General features: G+C 52.3%; 3 protein-coding genes across 4 annotated transcripts; 2 read left to right on the forward strand and 1 right to left on the reverse strand.

The window, feature by feature from the left end:
• Positions 1-258: 258 nt before the first annotated feature.
• LOC127593711 (endosome/lysosome-associated apoptosis and autophagy regulator family member 2-like) lies at positions 259-14,461 on the reverse strand. 2 transcript variants are annotated; one of them, XM_052055321.1, is made up of 23 exons: positions 14,367-14,461; positions 6,990-7,284; positions 6,046-6,166; positions 5,770-5,959; positions 5,542-5,689; positions 5,350-5,439; positions 5,157-5,262; positions 4,924-5,073; positions 4,497-4,585; positions 4,213-4,387; positions 3,912-4,040; positions 3,694-3,784; positions 3,505-3,607; positions 3,283-3,420; positions 2,939-3,214; positions 2,694-2,867; positions 2,425-2,632; positions 2,243-2,339; positions 2,074-2,175; positions 1,677-1,803; positions 1,420-1,598; positions 1,185-1,353; positions 259-326 (listed from the first exon to the last, which is right to left on the reverse strand). In XM_052055321.1, exons 2-23 carry the CDS (start codon positions 7,089-7,091, stop codon positions 306-308), a joined length of 2,985 nt encoding a protein of 994 aa, XP_051911281.1. In that variant the 5' UTR covers positions 7,092-7,284; positions 14,367-14,461; the 3' UTR covers positions 259-305. The 2 variants fall into 2 exon arrangements, with proteins under 2 accessions (XP_051911281.1, XP_051911280.1); XM_052055320.1 differs by lacking the exon at positions 259-326 and adding an exon at positions 776-1,060 and having other exon boundaries at positions 14,367-14,458.
• Positions 7,539-10,064, forward strand: klhl42 (kelch-like family, member 42). The gene is made up of 3 exons (XM_052055335.1): positions 7,539-8,678; positions 8,886-9,079; positions 9,224-10,064. Exons 1-3 carry the CDS (start codon positions 7,819-7,821, stop codon positions 9,670-9,672), a joined length of 1,503 nt encoding a protein of 500 aa, XP_051911295.1. The 5' UTR covers positions 7,539-7,818; the 3' UTR covers positions 9,673-10,064.
• On the forward strand, positions 10,236-16,763 carry nrip2 (nuclear receptor interacting protein 2). Its single transcript, XM_052055344.1, has 6 exons — positions 10,236-10,876; positions 14,533-14,742; positions 14,967-15,049; positions 15,561-15,655; positions 15,727-15,779; positions 15,868-16,763. The coding sequence occupies exons 1-6, from the start codon at positions 10,721-10,723 to the stop codon at positions 15,964-15,966; spliced, it is 696 nt and encodes a 231-aa protein (XP_051911304.1). The 5' UTR covers positions 10,236-10,720; the 3' UTR covers positions 15,967-16,763.
• The last annotated feature ends 617 nt before the right edge of the window (positions 16,764-17,380 follow it).

The raw sequence follows: 17,380 nt of genomic DNA on the forward strand, positions 1-17,380 counted from the left end.
TGATACTTGTCAACTCCAAACAAGCGACGTTACTGGACTCAACTTCGAATGAGGCGTTCAAGTTTGCGTTTCCGAAAACACTCACTCAAACCCTTTGGTACATTTTACATTTCCACCACGTAGAGCACTCATAAGACAGTCAGGCCAAATCATGGTTTTTAGTGCACCTTCGAGAGTTTTCTCGAGGTCCATGGCCGTTTTTTGTGCCTGGAAAAAAATCACAACAAGCGTAGGGGAAAAAGAGGGACTATTTCTTACCGCGCGATGAAATGAAGCTCGTCATTCCGCAGATTGCTTTCCAGTCGTCATTTTTCACATTGCTGCTTCTGCGGCAAAAGTTAATAAACGAAACAAAAAAAACCCGAATTCTCGGGGTCAACAGAGAGCCTGTCAAAGTTTAAACCAAGGTCGAAGCACAATCACAGTACAGCACGAGGAGCGGGTTCTACGTGCGGACGGCGGAGCACACTGCGGAGGAAGACGCCGCACAAGGACCCGTTTTGTGCGCATGACCGAAAAATCAAGCGATTAAAAAAGATCGCACGTGGCCAGTTTAAACATATCAAAGAGCATATAAATCCGTTGTTTGCGCGTTGTTTATTAAAAAGCATGTTTATTAAAAAGCAGCTCACACAATTTAAAAAGCAAATAATTTGCACTTCCTGTCTGAATCGTCCAAAATACAACTTGTGTGTAAACACCGCCACTCCAAAACGGCGGTCGCGAATGGTACTGCACTCCATTGACAACTTAAATGATGACAGAAAAGTAGTCATAAATGACTCTATTCGTCTTTAATAAACGACATTGGTATAAATACACGACTCTCAAAAGAAACCCAAATCAAATGTACAAAAACAAAGACACAAAGAGGTCCGTGTGCCGCCCCCCGTCCCCCATGCCAACCCAGGCGTCCCATCACATTTGATACTCGAGGTGCATCGAATCGCCGACTTGAGCGTTTGTTGCTTATGTGATTCCAGGAAAACTATCGCGTGACCCAGCGGTCCGCCTGGGAGCTGTTGAGCTGCACACTTTCACTGGTGTCACCTCCTACATGCTGAAAGACACCATTTGGGACATTATTCATGTGGAAAAAATGACATTAAATGTGAAAGGGATTGCTTGACCTGAAAATTTTGACCCCCCCTAACTTTTAGGATTTAAAACCAGCGTGCACACACCTTGTTGGCGATAGCGCGCAGCTTCCCCAGCAGAGAGGGTTTGCGGGTGTAGAAGGCGTCGTCGTTGTCGTCGGGGTCGTCGTCCTCGTCCAGGGCGCAGCTGTCGGCGGCGGGCAGCTCGCACTCCTTGTTGGCCGACATCACCAGACGAGAGTACTTGTACTCCAGCCTGCCGCAAAGACGCGACATCACGCGATCACGCGAGTCAGACGCGGTTGGAAGTAAAAGAACTCACCTCTTGTTCTTCTTCCAGAAATAGCAGGTGAGGGTGACGAGCAGCGCGGCCGAAAACGCTCCGCCGCCCGTGACCAATTTGAGCCACAATGCCACAGACTCGCAAGGGGCGGAGCTTCTAGGGGGTAGTGGGACGCCTTTGCTGCACAGCTTGGGCTCATTCCACAAGTAGAAAGTTTCCTGGAGACACAGCAGGCCCATGAAGGGACCATGCATGCATGTTTGTGTGTGTGTGTGTGGGGGGGGGGGGGGGGGTACCTGGGTGCCCCCCTTGCACGCACTGTCCAGCCGGTGGTAGTCGTCCCGCATGCAAAGCGGGCAGGCACTGGCGCTCTCCCACAGGAAGTGGAAGGCGCAGCCGTCACACGTTCCTGCGGGACAGGAGCTAGTAACCCAACGACAAAAGTCAAACTAGATTCATTGATGTACGTAAATATGTTTAAAAAGAACAAAAATGGACATTTTCACAGGATATTTCCACAATATTTTCCTACATACTTCTCCAATATTTACATATTTTTTTCCTAATGATTTTTATTTTTTCAGGGAATATTTTTCTCTTCAAAAAAATTTTTTTTGGGGGGGCTTGTTTCTTTTTTTTTTTTTTTTTTTTTACTCCCGCGCTCCCTTTTGACACACGACGTCACTGACTGACCTTGGCACAGAGAGCTCGCCGCGTTCCGACTTTTGGGGATGACAGCGAACCACGATGACTGAACTGCGGCCTTGATCGCAGGAAGCCGTCACCTGCGTCGACCTGAAACGAGAACAAAATAAAGACGTGGAAGGTTGCCCGAAAAACAGGAAGCTTTTCTTTTGTCTACCTGAAGAAGAAGTTAATATCAGGAATATCGTTGGCGTTTTGGGGGAAGAGCTCGGCGTCTGCGCTCACGCCGTCGAGGAAGCGCTCCACCGATGCTCCTGCGAGGGGGGGGGGGCCGAAACAACATTGAGCGACAGTCGCGTAAAAGGCGGCCCCCCGCGCTGGAGAAAAAAGCCCACGCACCGAGAAACGTGTCCGCCAAGCCAACGGACTGCGAGGAAACGGGCGTCCGGAAGCCGCCGCGCCCGTCGGCCGGGATGATGGTGGACTGGCAGATGAAGCCGTCGACGGCGTCGGCCGGCCGGGCGGCGTCGCCCGTGCCCCGCTCGTCTTTGCTGAACGCGCCGCCCAAGTCGGTCAGGTTGTTCCGGCACACCGCCGCTCTGCGGCCCTGCGCGCGGCGAGGTTAGAAAGATTCCAAAAATGGAGGCGGAGAGACGCCGAGAGAGGACCTGGTGGCCGCACAGGCTGATGTTGAAAAGGTGAAGGTACTTGGTGCCTTTGGCGGTGAAGCTGGGCTCCAGGGCGAGCGAGGCCACCTCGCTCAGCGCGGCCAGGTCGTAGGTCAGCGTGCGGTTGCCGTGCCGGTGCGAGAAGGAGCAGTCGCTGTAGCAACGGGAATGCTCCTGCGAGACCAGGCTTCATCTCCATTTCTGGCTTTCGGCGGCAGGCATTTCCGGCGAATGAAATGGCTCACCCGGTCGCTGACGCTGGCGGGCCCGCACGGCACGCACGCCTCGCGGCCGGAGGTGTGGCGTCCGGCCAGGTGGGTGCCGGGCGGGCACTCCCGGCAGCGATTGGTCTCGGCGTGGATGTAGAAGCCCGGCGGACACGGCACGCACGAGGAGTCGGCCCGCCCGGCGGCGGCGTCGGGCACCAGGGCGCACGCCCGGCAGCTGGAGGCCACGCCTTCCAGCGCGTTGCTGACGTGGATGGAGAAGAGCTTCACGTTGTCGCCCACGTAGCGGCGCACCTGCGCAAGCGGGTTAACGCCCGTTAGCGGAGCGAATGAATCCGACTTTTGTTGTCGTTGAAACTTACGTCCAGAGCGCGAGTGGTTCTCTGGAAGGCCCACGTGAAGGTGACGGAGTCGTTCCTGCTCACGCCGTGCGAATACGACTGGCGGCCATTGCTGCCGCTCCACGACTCCACCACAGTGGTGCTCTTGCTGTGCACGTCCTGGAGTGGGGGGGGGGAACGAGCCTGAGTGCCATTCCCAATCGCGGCGGCGGCGCCACCACGCCAGCCATCCCTTCCACTCACCATCATGAAGTAAAAGCCGCAGTCTGCGCTGCAGAGCGTCTCGAACTCAAAGGTGATCCGAGCCACTTCGCCGCCGCTCATGCCCGACAGCGACGCCGGCACCCTGCACGCAAAAAACACAAAAGGACGTCTGGTTGAACGCAGCCGCTCCCGCTCGACACTCGGGACCCTCCTTTCAGGCAGCCCTACTTAAAGCCCGCCACGTGCAGGTTGAGGATCAGGTAGTCGTTGTCCGATAAGCCGGCTCCGCTGCGGACGTGGTCGCCCGCTACTTCCCAACCTGAACGTCAACACACACACACACACACACACACACATGCGCTGAAACATGCTGGAGACCAGACCAAAAACCTTGTGTCCGGTCTTTGGCAATGTCAAAGCAGTGGCCGTATGGCACAAATTGTTACCGTTCATGCCGTCGCATTTGGAATTCCCCACGTTGAAGCAGGAAGTTTTCATGTTGGAGGGCAGGACGTTCCACCATCTGTAGTCGTAACCGAGAACCGGTTCCGTGCCTGAGGGGCATGGCCTGCATGCTGCGCACACACACACACACACACACACACACACACACACACACGCATCAATTCCTGTTTAACAACATAGTTGACACAGGGGTCACCAAACTGGGGCTACTTGGAGTCGCGTGGTGACATCATCGCTGACCCCTGACCTCGTGCCCCGAGTTCCGTTCCGGCGAATATTTACCGGAGGTGCCGTCCGAGTGGGTCCCGGGCGGGCAAGGCGAGCAGGTGGAGTCGTTGCTGTTGTAGAAGCCCGGGTTGCACGGCGGGCACGGCTCGGCGGGCCCCGAGGCCGGCAGCGCTGCGCCGCCGTTCTCCTCGCAGATCTTGGGCTCCACCCAGCGGTACGCCGCCTGCGTCTGGCAAAAGAAAAACGCATTCTCTCTCAGCTTCTGGCTCGTCACGTTTGACCGGAATTTTTCCTCACACACACGCGGCCTGGCGTGAAGAAGCAAGAAAATAAGTGACCTTTCCGTCGCTGTCGCAAGGTGTGTGGATCTGGAAATAGTCCCGCTCGTTACACGGCGGCCTGGCTTTGCACTCGGCCCATCCCTCCACTGAGACAAACACACACACATGGAACAAAGATGGCATACTTGCGAGAAACTTATAATAATATAATAATGAGCTATAATTTAATGAGCTTCATTTGCATTTGATTGGAACATGAATTCATTTCCTGCCAGAGAATGACTCGGCACATTTTCTCCACATCTCAGGCTCGAGTCGATTTCAACTCGGACAAAATTAGTTGCAGGCGGCAGCACTCAATTTGTTGCTATGTACATTTTTTTTCATGTGTTATGGGTTTATTTTCAGTGGATTTGCAAAACAAAGTTTTGTTTGTTTTTCACCAAAAAAGCAGAAAGGAGACGCACAGCCGCCGCGTACGTACGCGAGTAGTGGTTTGGGGGGCAGGCGGTGCAAGAAGCGGCGCTCTTGCCGGAGAAGGTGCCGCCTGGACACGGCCGGCAGGAGGACGAGCCGGCGCCGGCGCTGAACCAGCCGGGGCGGCAGGGAAAGCACTCGGACGTGTAGGCCACGCCTTTGGAGCCGACGGGGGGGAAAAAAACAATCGGCGTGAGCAAAAGCGGCGTCCCGCCGACGCTTTCCCAGGCGAGGGCCCACCTTCTATTTTGATGTCCTTGAGCAGCACCGGTTGGACCATCTTGACGCCCGGCAGCATGCCCGTCGTTCTCCAGTACAGGATGTTGGTGCCGGCCCACAGGTTGATCTGCAACGCAAGTTCATCTAGTCGTGTGTGTGTGTGTGTGTGTGTGTGTGTACGTGTTTGCATGTGGCGTTGCAAGCTTTCACTGACGGCGTGCGTTGCCCATTCTCCATTGCCGGTGACCTTGATCCACTTCTGCTCGTCGCTCTGGATCATCTCCTGGCACTGCTCGTTCTGGACCTGAACACACACACACACACACACACACAAACACACACACGCGCAGCATTGGGACCAAAACAACACGGCCCGCGGTCACAGGCGGCCGCGACGTTTCCTCACGTAGAACTCAAAGAAGATGTTGTTGTCGGGGTACTGGTAGGTGAAGGCGACGGAGCCCCGCTTCTCCAGGTGCACGGCGTACACCAGCGACACGGTGCACTCGTCCCGGTTGGACTCCAGGTACACGCCCTGCGGCGTCCACGTGGAGCTGCGCCGCACGCGTGCAAAAGACGCACGTGGGTCAAGTGGAAAGGTCGCGGGTGGTCCACCTGGTTTCTTTTCTCATACTTGCTACAGGCCCGGAAGTCGCCGTTGGGCGGCCTGGCGTCGAGGAAGCCGGCCATGCTGATGAATCCGGCGGGGAGGGCGTCCCACTGATCAAAGCGCAGGCCGCTGCCCAGCGAGTAGGAGCCGGCCGCGCACGGCGTACACGACTGCGTGGACATCTCCAGGAACTCGCCGGCCGGGCACGAAAAGGCTGACGAACGCGGACGGACGAACGGCGGACTTGAGAAAACGACGCCGAGGCGAAACGAGTCCGGGAAAGAGCGAATGAAAACTCACTGCAGTCCGTCCCTCTGCTGGGGGGCGGGAGGCCCGAGCAGGTGCCCGGATTGAGCGGGATGGCCACCCTCCAGCGGGACCCCATGGCGTCGCACTCGGTGTACTGGTAGTAGTAGTCCATCTGCACAAATAACACGCGCAAGCGAGCGCCAATCGTTAACGGAGAGCGGTTGGGGGGGCGAGAGTGCCGCGGCTGACCCTGATCGCCGTGGCAACCAAGTGCCACTAATGGACCGGGGAAAGGGACGCGGCGGCTGGGTCACGTGCTAGGGAAAAACAAACCGCCGTGATAGTTTGTTTTCTTTTAAGATGACACAATGAGAAGCGGTACGGGGGGGGGGGGGTGGATTGCGTTAGGATAGGCTTGAACAGATGTTCCGTCGTTTTTGACATCCTTTTTAGCCATTTCTTTGGCTAAAAAGGTCTCCCGGGTGACTCGTGCCGGTTGCCAGGGCGACCGATGAGTGGACCAGAGGAGGGAGAGACTGAAAGGGGCGGGGAATAAATAAAAAAGGCAGCAGAGACGACAACTGAAGCAAGTGGAAGCAGAAGGCAGCAGGAAAAATTAAAAATAAAAAGATGACACTACTGGTGAGACAAGCATAAGCTTCATTTGAGCGCAGGATGGTATCAAATAAACAAGACGCACGGTCGTGATGAAAGCGTTCATGTGCAATAAAAATATTTTGCCGACATGTTATGCATGATCACCCGCTTACACTATCATTAGTCACCGTCTTATGTTATTAGCACCCGTTATGTTTTGCACTAATTCAACTAATTTCCAGAAAGAAAAGAGTTGAACAGGACCAGGGTTAATGACATGTGCATTTGGGGACGATGGCCAGCACAAGGCGTCAAACAAGAGAGACTGGCAGACGTCTAAATCCGTAATGAGTATCTTTCATAAGATGCCATAAATATGATCGATCGTGCGCGCTCACCTCATCGCACGGCGGTAGCGTCGTAGCGGCGGAGATTGCCTTGAGAGCGGCGATGATGACGAGCACCGGCAGGCAACGGCCGGGACCAGAAGGCTCCCGCATCCTCAACGCGGATCACGTACGGCGGACGTTCCGGCTACGTGGAGCCGGAGGTGTCGAAGCGGTCCGGGCGTGTGGTGCCCCAAGACATCGATGCACCGCCGTCTGTCTGTCAGTCACACGCCGGCATACGCACCGACGTCAAGCCGCGCGGAATGCACAAGTGGCATGTCCGGGTTTCACATTAAAAGACTTTCTGCAAAAAAAAAAAAAAAACAACAACATACAATTGCGTCAATGATGTCAGTTGCTGGTTTCAAATTAAAAGAACTTCAGTGAGAACCAGGTTTCTTAAACTACCCACTAGTGGGTTATTTCAGACCTGTTCGACTCGTTATTTGTTTTTTTGGGGGGTGAAAGAAGCAGCGACGTATATAAACAAAACTCCCCGATCGAGTCAGACCGGACGGGGCTCTCTGCTGTTGCGGTCAAGGCGCCGCCAGGTGGCGGCAGCACTACGCAGTTGCGCAGTAGAAGCGCGACTGAAGAAGAACACTCGGAACCAAAACAAGCCCAAAGTTGACAGCTAAGGCGGACTCGGTGAGACGCAATTCAACACTGTCGATTTTGGGATACTTTTTACATCACTTACACTACAACTTGGATTATCTGGGGAGACCTTTAGCCAGTGTCCGGGGTATGAAATCGTCGCGTTAGTAGCCCCGTTTGTGTCTCCCGTCGTTAGCAGGTTAGCTTCCCCGGACTACAGAAAGTTGCTCGATGACGACTAATGGGCCGAACATGGCCATATTTGGGGCCCTCCACACCGGCGAGATGTAAACAAAACCCATTGAAGTCGGCCTGCTCGAGACGCACGCTTGCCGACATGTCCTCAGAGCAAAAGATTGCCATCGTGATGGAGGACAAAACGTACGAGGTGAACAAAAGGAAGCTAATCGAGAAGAGCGACTACTTTCGTGCGCTGTACAGCTCGGGGATGAGGGAGTCCACGGAGGACTCGGTGCAGCTGCGGGGACTCAGCGCCCCCGGGCTGGAGCTGGTCCTGGAGTTCATCGACACCTCCAAAGTGGAGATCGCCAACGAAACCCTGCAGGACCTGATCGAGACCGCCTCCTTCCTACAGGTCACGTCCATCCTCAAGATCGTGACGGCGGAGATCCGGCCGGACAACTGCGTGGAGCTCTACGGCCTCTCCGAGGTCTATGGAACCCACGAGCTGCGCGGCGCCTGCCTCAAATTCATGAGCTGCTTTTACCACCCGATGATGAGGCGAGCCGAGTTCCGCGGCCTGCCTCCCGCCATCAGGGAGCGGGCGAGAGAGATGAGGATGATGGGCGCCGCCACCCTGGTGGCCATGGGCGACTTTATCAGCTTGTGCCTCGACGTGCCGGACCAGGACGAGCCCTGGTCCATGCTGAGGTACGGCGAGGCTGAGCAGCGCTGGAAGCCCTTGGCCAACAACCTGCCGGCGGACATGATCAACATCAGAGGCTACGGTTCGGCCGTGCTGGACAACTACCTCTTCGTCGTCGGTGGCTACCGAGCCAGCAGCCAGGAGATCTCGGCCGCGCACTGCTACAACCCCTGCAGGAACGAGTGGAACCAGGTGGCGCCACTCAACCAGAAGAGGTAACGTCAACATAGTAACAAGATTACCATGAGATGAGTTAGCCACAACTCTCCACTTACAACTTGCGGTTGAAAAGAGCTAAAAGTCAAAGCTTGGAGGCACTAATTACTCAGTCGCCAGACCCGAACAATCTGGCCCAACACTAATCTGCGCTTTCACTTTGTCACCCGAGCCAAGCGGAACTGACCACTTTTGCCGTCGGACAGGTCGAACTTCAAGCTTCTGGCCGCGCAAGGCAAGTTGTACGCCGTCGGCGGCCAGAGTCTGGGGACGGTGGAGTGCTACAGCCCGGAGAACGACTACTGGACCTGCGTGTCGTCCATGCCCGACCCGCTGGCCGAGTTCTCGGCCTGCGAGTGCCAGGGAATGATCTACGTCATGGGGGGATACACGGCCAGAGGTGGGCGGAAAGTTACGCCACTTGGACTGATACAGTCGAACGCATAACATAAATAATCCGTTCCGGCCTCCCCCCCCCCCCAAAAAGAAAACATGTTCATCAATGGCTGTAAGGCCGTTCCGTGACATTTGTGTCTCCCAACAGTGCGGAACACCAACCTCCTGCGCTACTGCCCCGCGGCCGACGCATGGACGGCGTTGCGGCCGTGCACGGTGCACGTGCGCAAGCAGCAGATGCTGTCGGTGGAGGACACCATCTACCTGGTGGGCGGCTACACGCACAAACTGGAGCACGCGCGGCGCTGGCCCAGCGAGACGGAGGACGTGCTGACCGTGCAGTCGTACAACGTCACCACCGGAGAGTGGCTGCAGCTCAAGGACAACGCGTCCAAGTCGGGCCTCAACCTGACGTGCGCGCTGCACAACGACGGCATCTACATTATGAGCCGCGACATCGGGCTGTCCACCGGCATGGAGCACCGCGTCTTCCTCAAGTACAATATTTTCAACGCCGCCTGGGAGGGCTTCGGGCGCCTGCGGGCGTTCGGACAGAACATGCTGCTTTGCTCGCTTTACCTCCCCAACGTGCTCTGATGGAACGTCGGAGACGAGACTCTGCGGGGGTTGCTCGTTTCAACGCACCGCGCTTAACAAAACGGTTAACGTAAAGTCAAATAATAAACACGACGCATCACATAAAAGACGTTCACTACAAACCTTAAAAAGCATTTCTGTGATGGAAGTCAAGCTGACATTTTGTGCCTTCTCAACTCGATTCCACCCCAGAAAAAGCACACAATGACCATACTGCTGTTTTTTTTTTACTTTGGTGTTGCTAAAGTAGACTGTTTGTGGTTGATTCAACAAAGGTGCTTTTCACTCCCCGGTCGGTGTGGAATAAATGAATAATTTGGGGTTGAATGCTTTAAATGTCTGATTTAAGCTTGTTTGACACTTTCATGACAAAATGTTACAATAAAAATCCATCCAAAGTGCTTCAAATATTAGAAAACGTATTTTGCGAGAAAAACAGACCAATTGAAAAAAACAACAACAACACATGCGGTGTAGACAGATGGCCGCTAGAGGGCGCCAAACACCACCCATAAATCCAACCGACTTTAAACCTTCACAAAAGCCTTAAGAATTCATGTTAAATTTCCACACCGGATTGAAGTCATTCTTGACAAATGCATCTTAGCGTCACCGCGGGCATTTCGTTCAGTATTTACTGGTGCGAAAGGGACCCTGGTGTGACATGTTTGAAACAATCGTTGCTGCATGAGTGATCAGCTCAGGCGGCGTGGGTCACACCTCCACAGCGGGACCGCGAGGGCTGATCACCAAGCATCCACCAAAGCGCCAGATACAAGTGAGCAAACATTCGCTCTTCACTGGCGTCTGACAAGAGGAAGAGGGGGGGGGGAGGGGTGTCGAGGGAAGAGAGGAAGCAAGCGGGCGAGGGAGGAGAATCCACTCGGAAGGAGGCTAAACACGCAGGAGGATGCTCGACCAAACCAGACCGTCATCCGGGAGCAAAACGAGAAATCAACGCTTTTCTCCTTGAAGAGCCACATTCCTACGCCTCTGGTGTCCATTTTTTTTTTTACAGAGAGGGGGAGGATTCCAGTTTTTAAAGACCATGAGCCAGGCCAAAAAAGGTGAGCTGGCCATCCGAGATAAAGCCATCCTGCATCAGCAGCGCCGTCTCAAGCAGGCCACTCAGTTCACGCACAAGGACTCGGCTGACCTGCTGCCCCTGGACGGTCTAAAGAGACTGGGGACATCTAAAGACCTGGTAAGCGCGCGCACACCCCCGGCGAGCATCAAGACCCAACACGTGTCCGTGTCAACGGTGTCTCGATATGATTGTAATTGCTAATCAAAGGGCTCAGTAGGGCCATCAGCTGTCAAGCCAGCCAGACTGACAGCAAACGGGACCGCGACAGAAGATTCCGGTCCAGGTCTCAATGCTGGGGTAGCAGATAGCAGGGGCGGTAAACCCAAACGTTCAGGCTAAGACTGACGGTCAATGTTGGAGCCGAGGCCAAGTGATAACATTCATCTTCCTCCAATGTTGAAAGCTAACTTTGGAAGAACATTGAAGCTGACATTGGAAAGTAATCAGTCTTTGTTCATTCCGACATTCATGGCGACGTTGGAAGCTAACGTCAAAAGCGAATGTTCAAGGTAACATTGAAATTTAAAAGAGGCATCATTGGTTGGAAGCTAATGTCAAAGTTCACATTTGAGCTGTTTTCAGAAGCTCACTTTAGTCTTCTTTGGCTCTGACGGTAGAGTTTACCCTGAAAGCTAACATCTCAACCTCATGCTTGAGGTGACATTGTCATAAAAAACAAAATAGCGCAGTGCGTTAGGATGATCCGATGCATGATTATTTTGGTCAATCTTTCTAGCTAAGCCCCAACAGAATTGAAGAGGTTATTATTTTTTTTTTTCTGCAGGGGCGTCAAGCCAGTTCAGGGAAAAAGAAGTCTCCGGCCGAGGAAATTTGAAATATCACGAATCAAGCTTTGAATAGCTAAAACTCGATTAAGTTTTGAGGAGCTTAACATGCGAGTCATTCATTTGCTGTCCACACATCAGACTTGCGGGACGCCTCTTATAATAAAACCAATTATCTGGAATGACGCTCGTCTCGTCGATGATGGAGGGGGAAAAAAAAAAAATTGCCATCTGTCAAGCGTGGCGTTGACGACCTGAGCCGGCTGTTTAGCCGCTGAATACTCATGGTGGGAGGCTGGGGGGGTGGGGGGGTCATTAAATGACAAGAATGAAGGTTCTTGCAAGGATACCGATTACTCATATGGACGTGTACGAGCCTGCATCTATTCTGACTCCTTCTTTCATCTTGTTAACAGTTTTAGCATTTTTCCTCGGGGGGGGAGAGCTACTTTTGAGCCAGTAGCTCGTTGTCGATGAGTTAACCAGTTAGCTTTTGACGAGATTTCTTGCTGATCAGCTTAATTTAGCAAATTGCCGTTAGCTTTTTGCCAGATGTTCACGAGAACTTAGCGTTGTGTGTTAGTTGCTGCTTAGCTGGTATGCGGCTTTTGACTAAAGAGTACTTATTATTGACAAGTTCTTATAGCCTTCTTTGTGAATAGAAAAAAAAAAACGTCCTTTCACAATTGGCAGCTAAATGCCGTCCGACATCACAATTACATGAGAAAGGCATCAAGAATCCACCGCCGGTGCTTCCGCTCTGTGTAATTCAGCGGTGTTGGTTACGCAACGTTTGTTTTGTGCTCTTTTGCCCGAGGTGCTGTGCAGCTGGCATCAGCGAACATGTAAAAAAAAAAAAAAGAAGAGAGAAAAAGGCTATTCTCTAATGAGAGGGAAACGTCGTCATGGAGGACACATTTGACCTCTGGGGGCTGTTTCACGTGTGCATGAAATGCAAAGAAAAAACACGTGGGAATTGTGTGTTTCGGAAGTTAACATCCGAGTCCAGTGACACAACACACGAGAGCTCCACATCGGCCGCCATTTTGTGCACAAAACATCACATTTGGCCATCAAAATGGATCCGGACCATCGATACATATTATTTGTATCAAGTGATGATCGAGCGTCAATACTTTCCTGTCCATACTTTTCCCCATTGTGCCGGCATAAAAAGGAAATGGCATCGCAGTTCATTTTTGGTTGATGCGTGCGCCAACAACGTCAATTGTTTGTCTACGTGTGCCCTGACATTGACACATGACCGATGCAGGATGTAACCCAAATTCGAAAGCATTTGGTATTTTACAGGACGGGTTGCATCGGCCATTTCTAGGGCATCGGTGCTGCTCGACTGCTGCCCAGCGTGAATCGAAGGGAACATAGTGTCCAGTAGATGTGCCGCAGATGGTGCAGAGTTGACTTAATCCTGCAGCAGGTGTTTTATATTCATCTCCAAATGTAAGGTCCCCCCCCCCCCCCCCCCCCACACTCAGCAGGCAGAGCAGAGCAGCACTTCAAAGTTAAGCACACTCTCAGGAAATCTGATGCTCCCAAAATATAGACATCTTAAAGGTACCCTGCGTTATTATTATTACTATTAGCCGCAGGGTGCTAAGCATCAGTTTGTGTGTGTGTGTGTGTCACGTGGGAAGAAAGGCAGCTAAAAATAACCGACTTGGACAACCCCAACAACAACAGTGAAATGCAGACAGATGATGCTTATACCTCCCCGTCGTTTGGTGTAAGCTAACTTGTCAACATTGAAGTACAGTATCAGCAAACAACTAGCCGGTAGATAAATAGCTGCTAGCAACTGGTCAAAGGTCAACCACAAACTCATCGACAGCTAGCAAGCGCCAAATCACCGCTTCGCAGAAGCAAACCGCGAAGCAGACGACAACACAGTCATTGCGAACGAGCGGTTTGCAGCTATTCGCTCGCTAAAAGGGAAGTCGAAGCTAGATGGTGATATCCTCTTTCAAGGTGTTTCATCTGTGCAAGGAAGCAGACAGTTGGGATAAATTCAATTGATGAACGCAATTCGATTTGAGGCTCCATCGTCATCTGTTTGTGCTCAGAAGGGGGATGTGGGGGGGAGGGGGGGGGGTTGCAACCCTGCCACAAATCACGTTAGGAGGCAAGCGGCTCGCAGGCAGATCGTAGTCGCGCCACTCTATTAGGTACACTACACAACAGTGACAAACGATGCGCGGTAGTAATTCCATAGCAGTCTGTTGTAAAGCCGCCGTCGGGAAGCCTGCCGCTTTTCGCCATAGGGTGCCGAAAGGAAGGTAGAAAAGCTTACGTGACTGGCTGAAAGCGGGCGCAAGCGCCGATTAGCCTGGAATCACGAGCGGAATACCGCGCTCACGCTATTTCTCAAGTGCGGTAGTCTGAGAGATGACATTTACTGGACTACTTCCCGTTCAGAATGCTAATTGGTGGCTGGTGCTTGAAAAACCTTGAAACCGGAGCGCAAGGACAGTTGAGGTTCTTCTTATTATTATTTTTGTTATTCTGGCTGGCAAGTGTGTAGCAAGAAGACAATTAGCGGGTGGTTATCTGTATGCTAGTTAGTTAGCGATTAGCTTTCGGAGCAAATTCGATTTGACTGTGAGGGGGGGGGGGTACTGCACATGCAGGATTTGGTAAAGAGAGATGAAAAGACTGATTTAAAAGTGAATTACGAGGGGATTAAATCATCAAGGGACTGACAATGGCCTCAAATATGGAGAGCGAAGGATAAAAATTGAAGCGGCGGGCGAAAGCATTTTGGTGCTCAGCCAAGCAGACAATGTACTCTCTCTTCCTCATCTTACCGTCACACGGCGGCCAAACGCGACTCTCCCCAGTGCAACGGCGGCGTCGAGCCGAGTTTCTTCCCAGACGGACGCTGAAAAGCAATAGGAGACACGGCCGTACATGAGAAGACTCGATTACATCCGTGGCGGCATCAACACTGAGACAAGACTCTTATTTCCATAGCAACCCCACAGTGTCGTGCAGCGCCGTCTCCTGGAGGGCAACATCCCGCGGCTTCGGGGCGAGGCCCGAGACCCCGCCGCCCACGTTCGCTCGCCGCTGGCCGACAATGGCGGCAAGGACGGGCCGGCGGACGGCGACGATGAGAGCGCCGATGACGCCTCGGCCGAGGAGAGCGACAAGAGCCTCACAGCTCTGCGGGTTCACTGCAAGGTGTCTAAATCACACCTTTTGTGTCACAAACAAAATGTGCACAAAAGTTTTGGGTTTTTTTTTTTCTTTCCTGCGATATGCAGCATATTTCTTTGCTCAGACGCATCTATTTATGACTAATTGCCGAAGAGGTCAAAGTTTTCCAACAGAGTCGGGCACAAAGGCGGCGGCGTCCGTTTTGCGCTTTTGACAACACCGCGCGCCATTTTGTGCCCTCTCTTCAGTGCTGCGAAAGTGAAGTGAAGGTTTCTTTCAACACCAACAGCGTGCACAACCACATCTCTGCATCCTGCTGCAAACGGCTCGGGTAAGAAGAACATGACCCACGCAAGCTTCTGCTTTTCGCTTTTCATTGACCACTTCACGCAGATCCAATATGTCAAATTTAAACATGACCGCTTCATAGTACGGTGAGAAGCATTGAAACGCATCCCAATGGAAAAGACCAAGCATCTTTCAAATAAGCAAATCGATAAATAACTCAAGTTAGGCTCGGCAGTGGTTGACTCCAGGCCTGGAGGTGGCAGCAGCGCGCACCAATGGGCAAATGAGCAACGCTTAACAACCGAATCAGCCTCGAAACATGATTGAAATCATAATATCCGGTATTTCGGTGATCGCATTTTGATTTGAAATCAATGTTTCTACAATCCCAGTCATTTTAAATAAATGTAGAAACGCTACAGTAACACGAGCTTGTCGTTCCTCATGACTCGGATTGTCATTGAATCGAAATACATTTGGTGGGACGGACGTGCGGTTTCTCACCCGTCGAAATTTGTGACGACGACGACGACGACGTTCTTCCCTTCTCGCAGCCTCTCGGCGACAAGCCGGGACCCAAGCGGCTCAGTGAGCGGCCTCAGGCTTCAGCTGGGCTCGAGGACCATCCGGTGCTCTGCTTTGCTCCAAGGTACTAAAAAACATTCCGAAAACATATCGTTGAAGATCGTTAAAACCCCCGTGGCATCTTTGACCTCTCAGAGGACGACGCGTGCGAGCTGAGCCTCGGCCTGCACACGCTGCTCCAATTCAAGGTAAGCGAGATGACGCTTCAACTGAGACAAATACACAGGACAAAAATGCGGGTTTTAGAACTCACGTGCTCATACTCGCCTTCTGCAGTGCTGCCTGGACCTGAACCGCCAGGTCTTGACGCTAGGGGGCGGTGCTGAGGAGCTTCCCTTCCTGAGTGGTGACAAAGCCGACGGCTCCGAGGCGTAAGCGCCGATTCACGTTTCGACTTGAAAAGGTCGAGGAAATTCAAATTCCGAATTTCACCGGAATTCCAACGGGTTCAAAATGGCGGTTCAAACATATTTCGAAAGATTCCGTTCGGGCTTTCTTATTGTGACACTCCAAACATTCCCAGTTGGCCTTAGTTTTCCCTGGAAAAAATTTTCCAAGTTGAGCAACATTTTCAATTAATTCACAGGCACTTTCTCCAGAAATGAGTTTGTTTTATACGATCGCGCGGTCTCACGCTCTGTGCGCAGCTAGCTGGGCTTTGCCAATTGCTCCCAATGAAAAATAGCCCGTCGCACGCTTATCTCCGAGTCACATTCTGAAAAATGAAAAAAATGTCTATGTGCATGACGTTGTGGCGTTCCCCCCCCGCGTGTCTGTGAACCCGTCTGATGGGCGTGTGTGTGTTCACACAGAAAAATAAAGAAATAAAAAAGCCGAGAGGGTACAAGCTGCCTTCCCACACTGCCTTTGTCACATCTTTAAAAAGCTTTGCATCTTTTTGGGATCATTTAGTGCAATTTTTGCACTCGTCACACCTCGCCATTTGCCTCTTTGATATTTTTCTTCAAGGTAGAGCCGACTTGCCCCCCTGCCTTTCTTCCATTCGAAAAATAGAAATTTTTTGGTTATTTTGGGTTGTCGTTTTGTTGGACGTTCCGCCTTTCGCGCCCCGTCAACCAGTGGCGATGTTTATTTTGGGTGTTTCTCGCTGCTCTTCTTCTGTATCACAGTATTTTCTCTGGCTGACAAATAAAAGATATGTATTCTGGCTAGCTCTCTGCATCTTTTTTCCCTTTTGAAGGGCACACGTGTTGACATGGCGTCCTCTTATCTGCACCCAAGCAGACAGCTTGTGGCTTGCCAAAGGTTACAGTGTTCTCACTGCCATGAATGGAAGGGAAAGAAAAAAAAAGGCCAGACTGCGCGACTAAATTAGGACTCATGGCCGAGGAAGGAAAGCTCTCTTCTCTTGAAATTGGGCCTCTCGGCTGCTTTTTTTTTTTTTTCCTGTTGTTCATGCCGGCAATGAGCCGAGCACAACATGAAGGCGACATCGGAAATACGAGAAGGCGTGCGAGAGAAAATCCCCTGCTTCAATCCACCGCCTCGCTTGCGCTCTCTCGCCTTGCCACATCCTGTTAGCGAGCTAGCAGTGACACTTCGGCACACACCAAAAAAAAGCCTTTGCTTCTCAGCACACACACACACACACACCTGCACAAGCAGCAGCAGCAGAATGTGAACTCTCTTCCTGTCGGCATCCCAATACTTTTGCAGCTAGTGTAGCTCGGGGGCAAATACTGATGGGCTCGTCTGCAAGAGAGCCTTATGTAACGCTCCCCAGAGAGCAACCTGCGAGCCAGCCAGACGATGAAAACACGCTCTCACA

The sequence above is a fragment of the Hippocampus zosterae genome, chromosome 21 (genome assembly GCF_025434085.1).
Source record: "Hippocampus zosterae strain Florida chromosome 21, ASM2543408v3, whole genome shotgun sequence".
Lineage (NCBI taxonomy): Eukaryota > Metazoa > Chordata > Actinopteri > Syngnathiformes > Syngnathidae > Hippocampus > Hippocampus zosterae.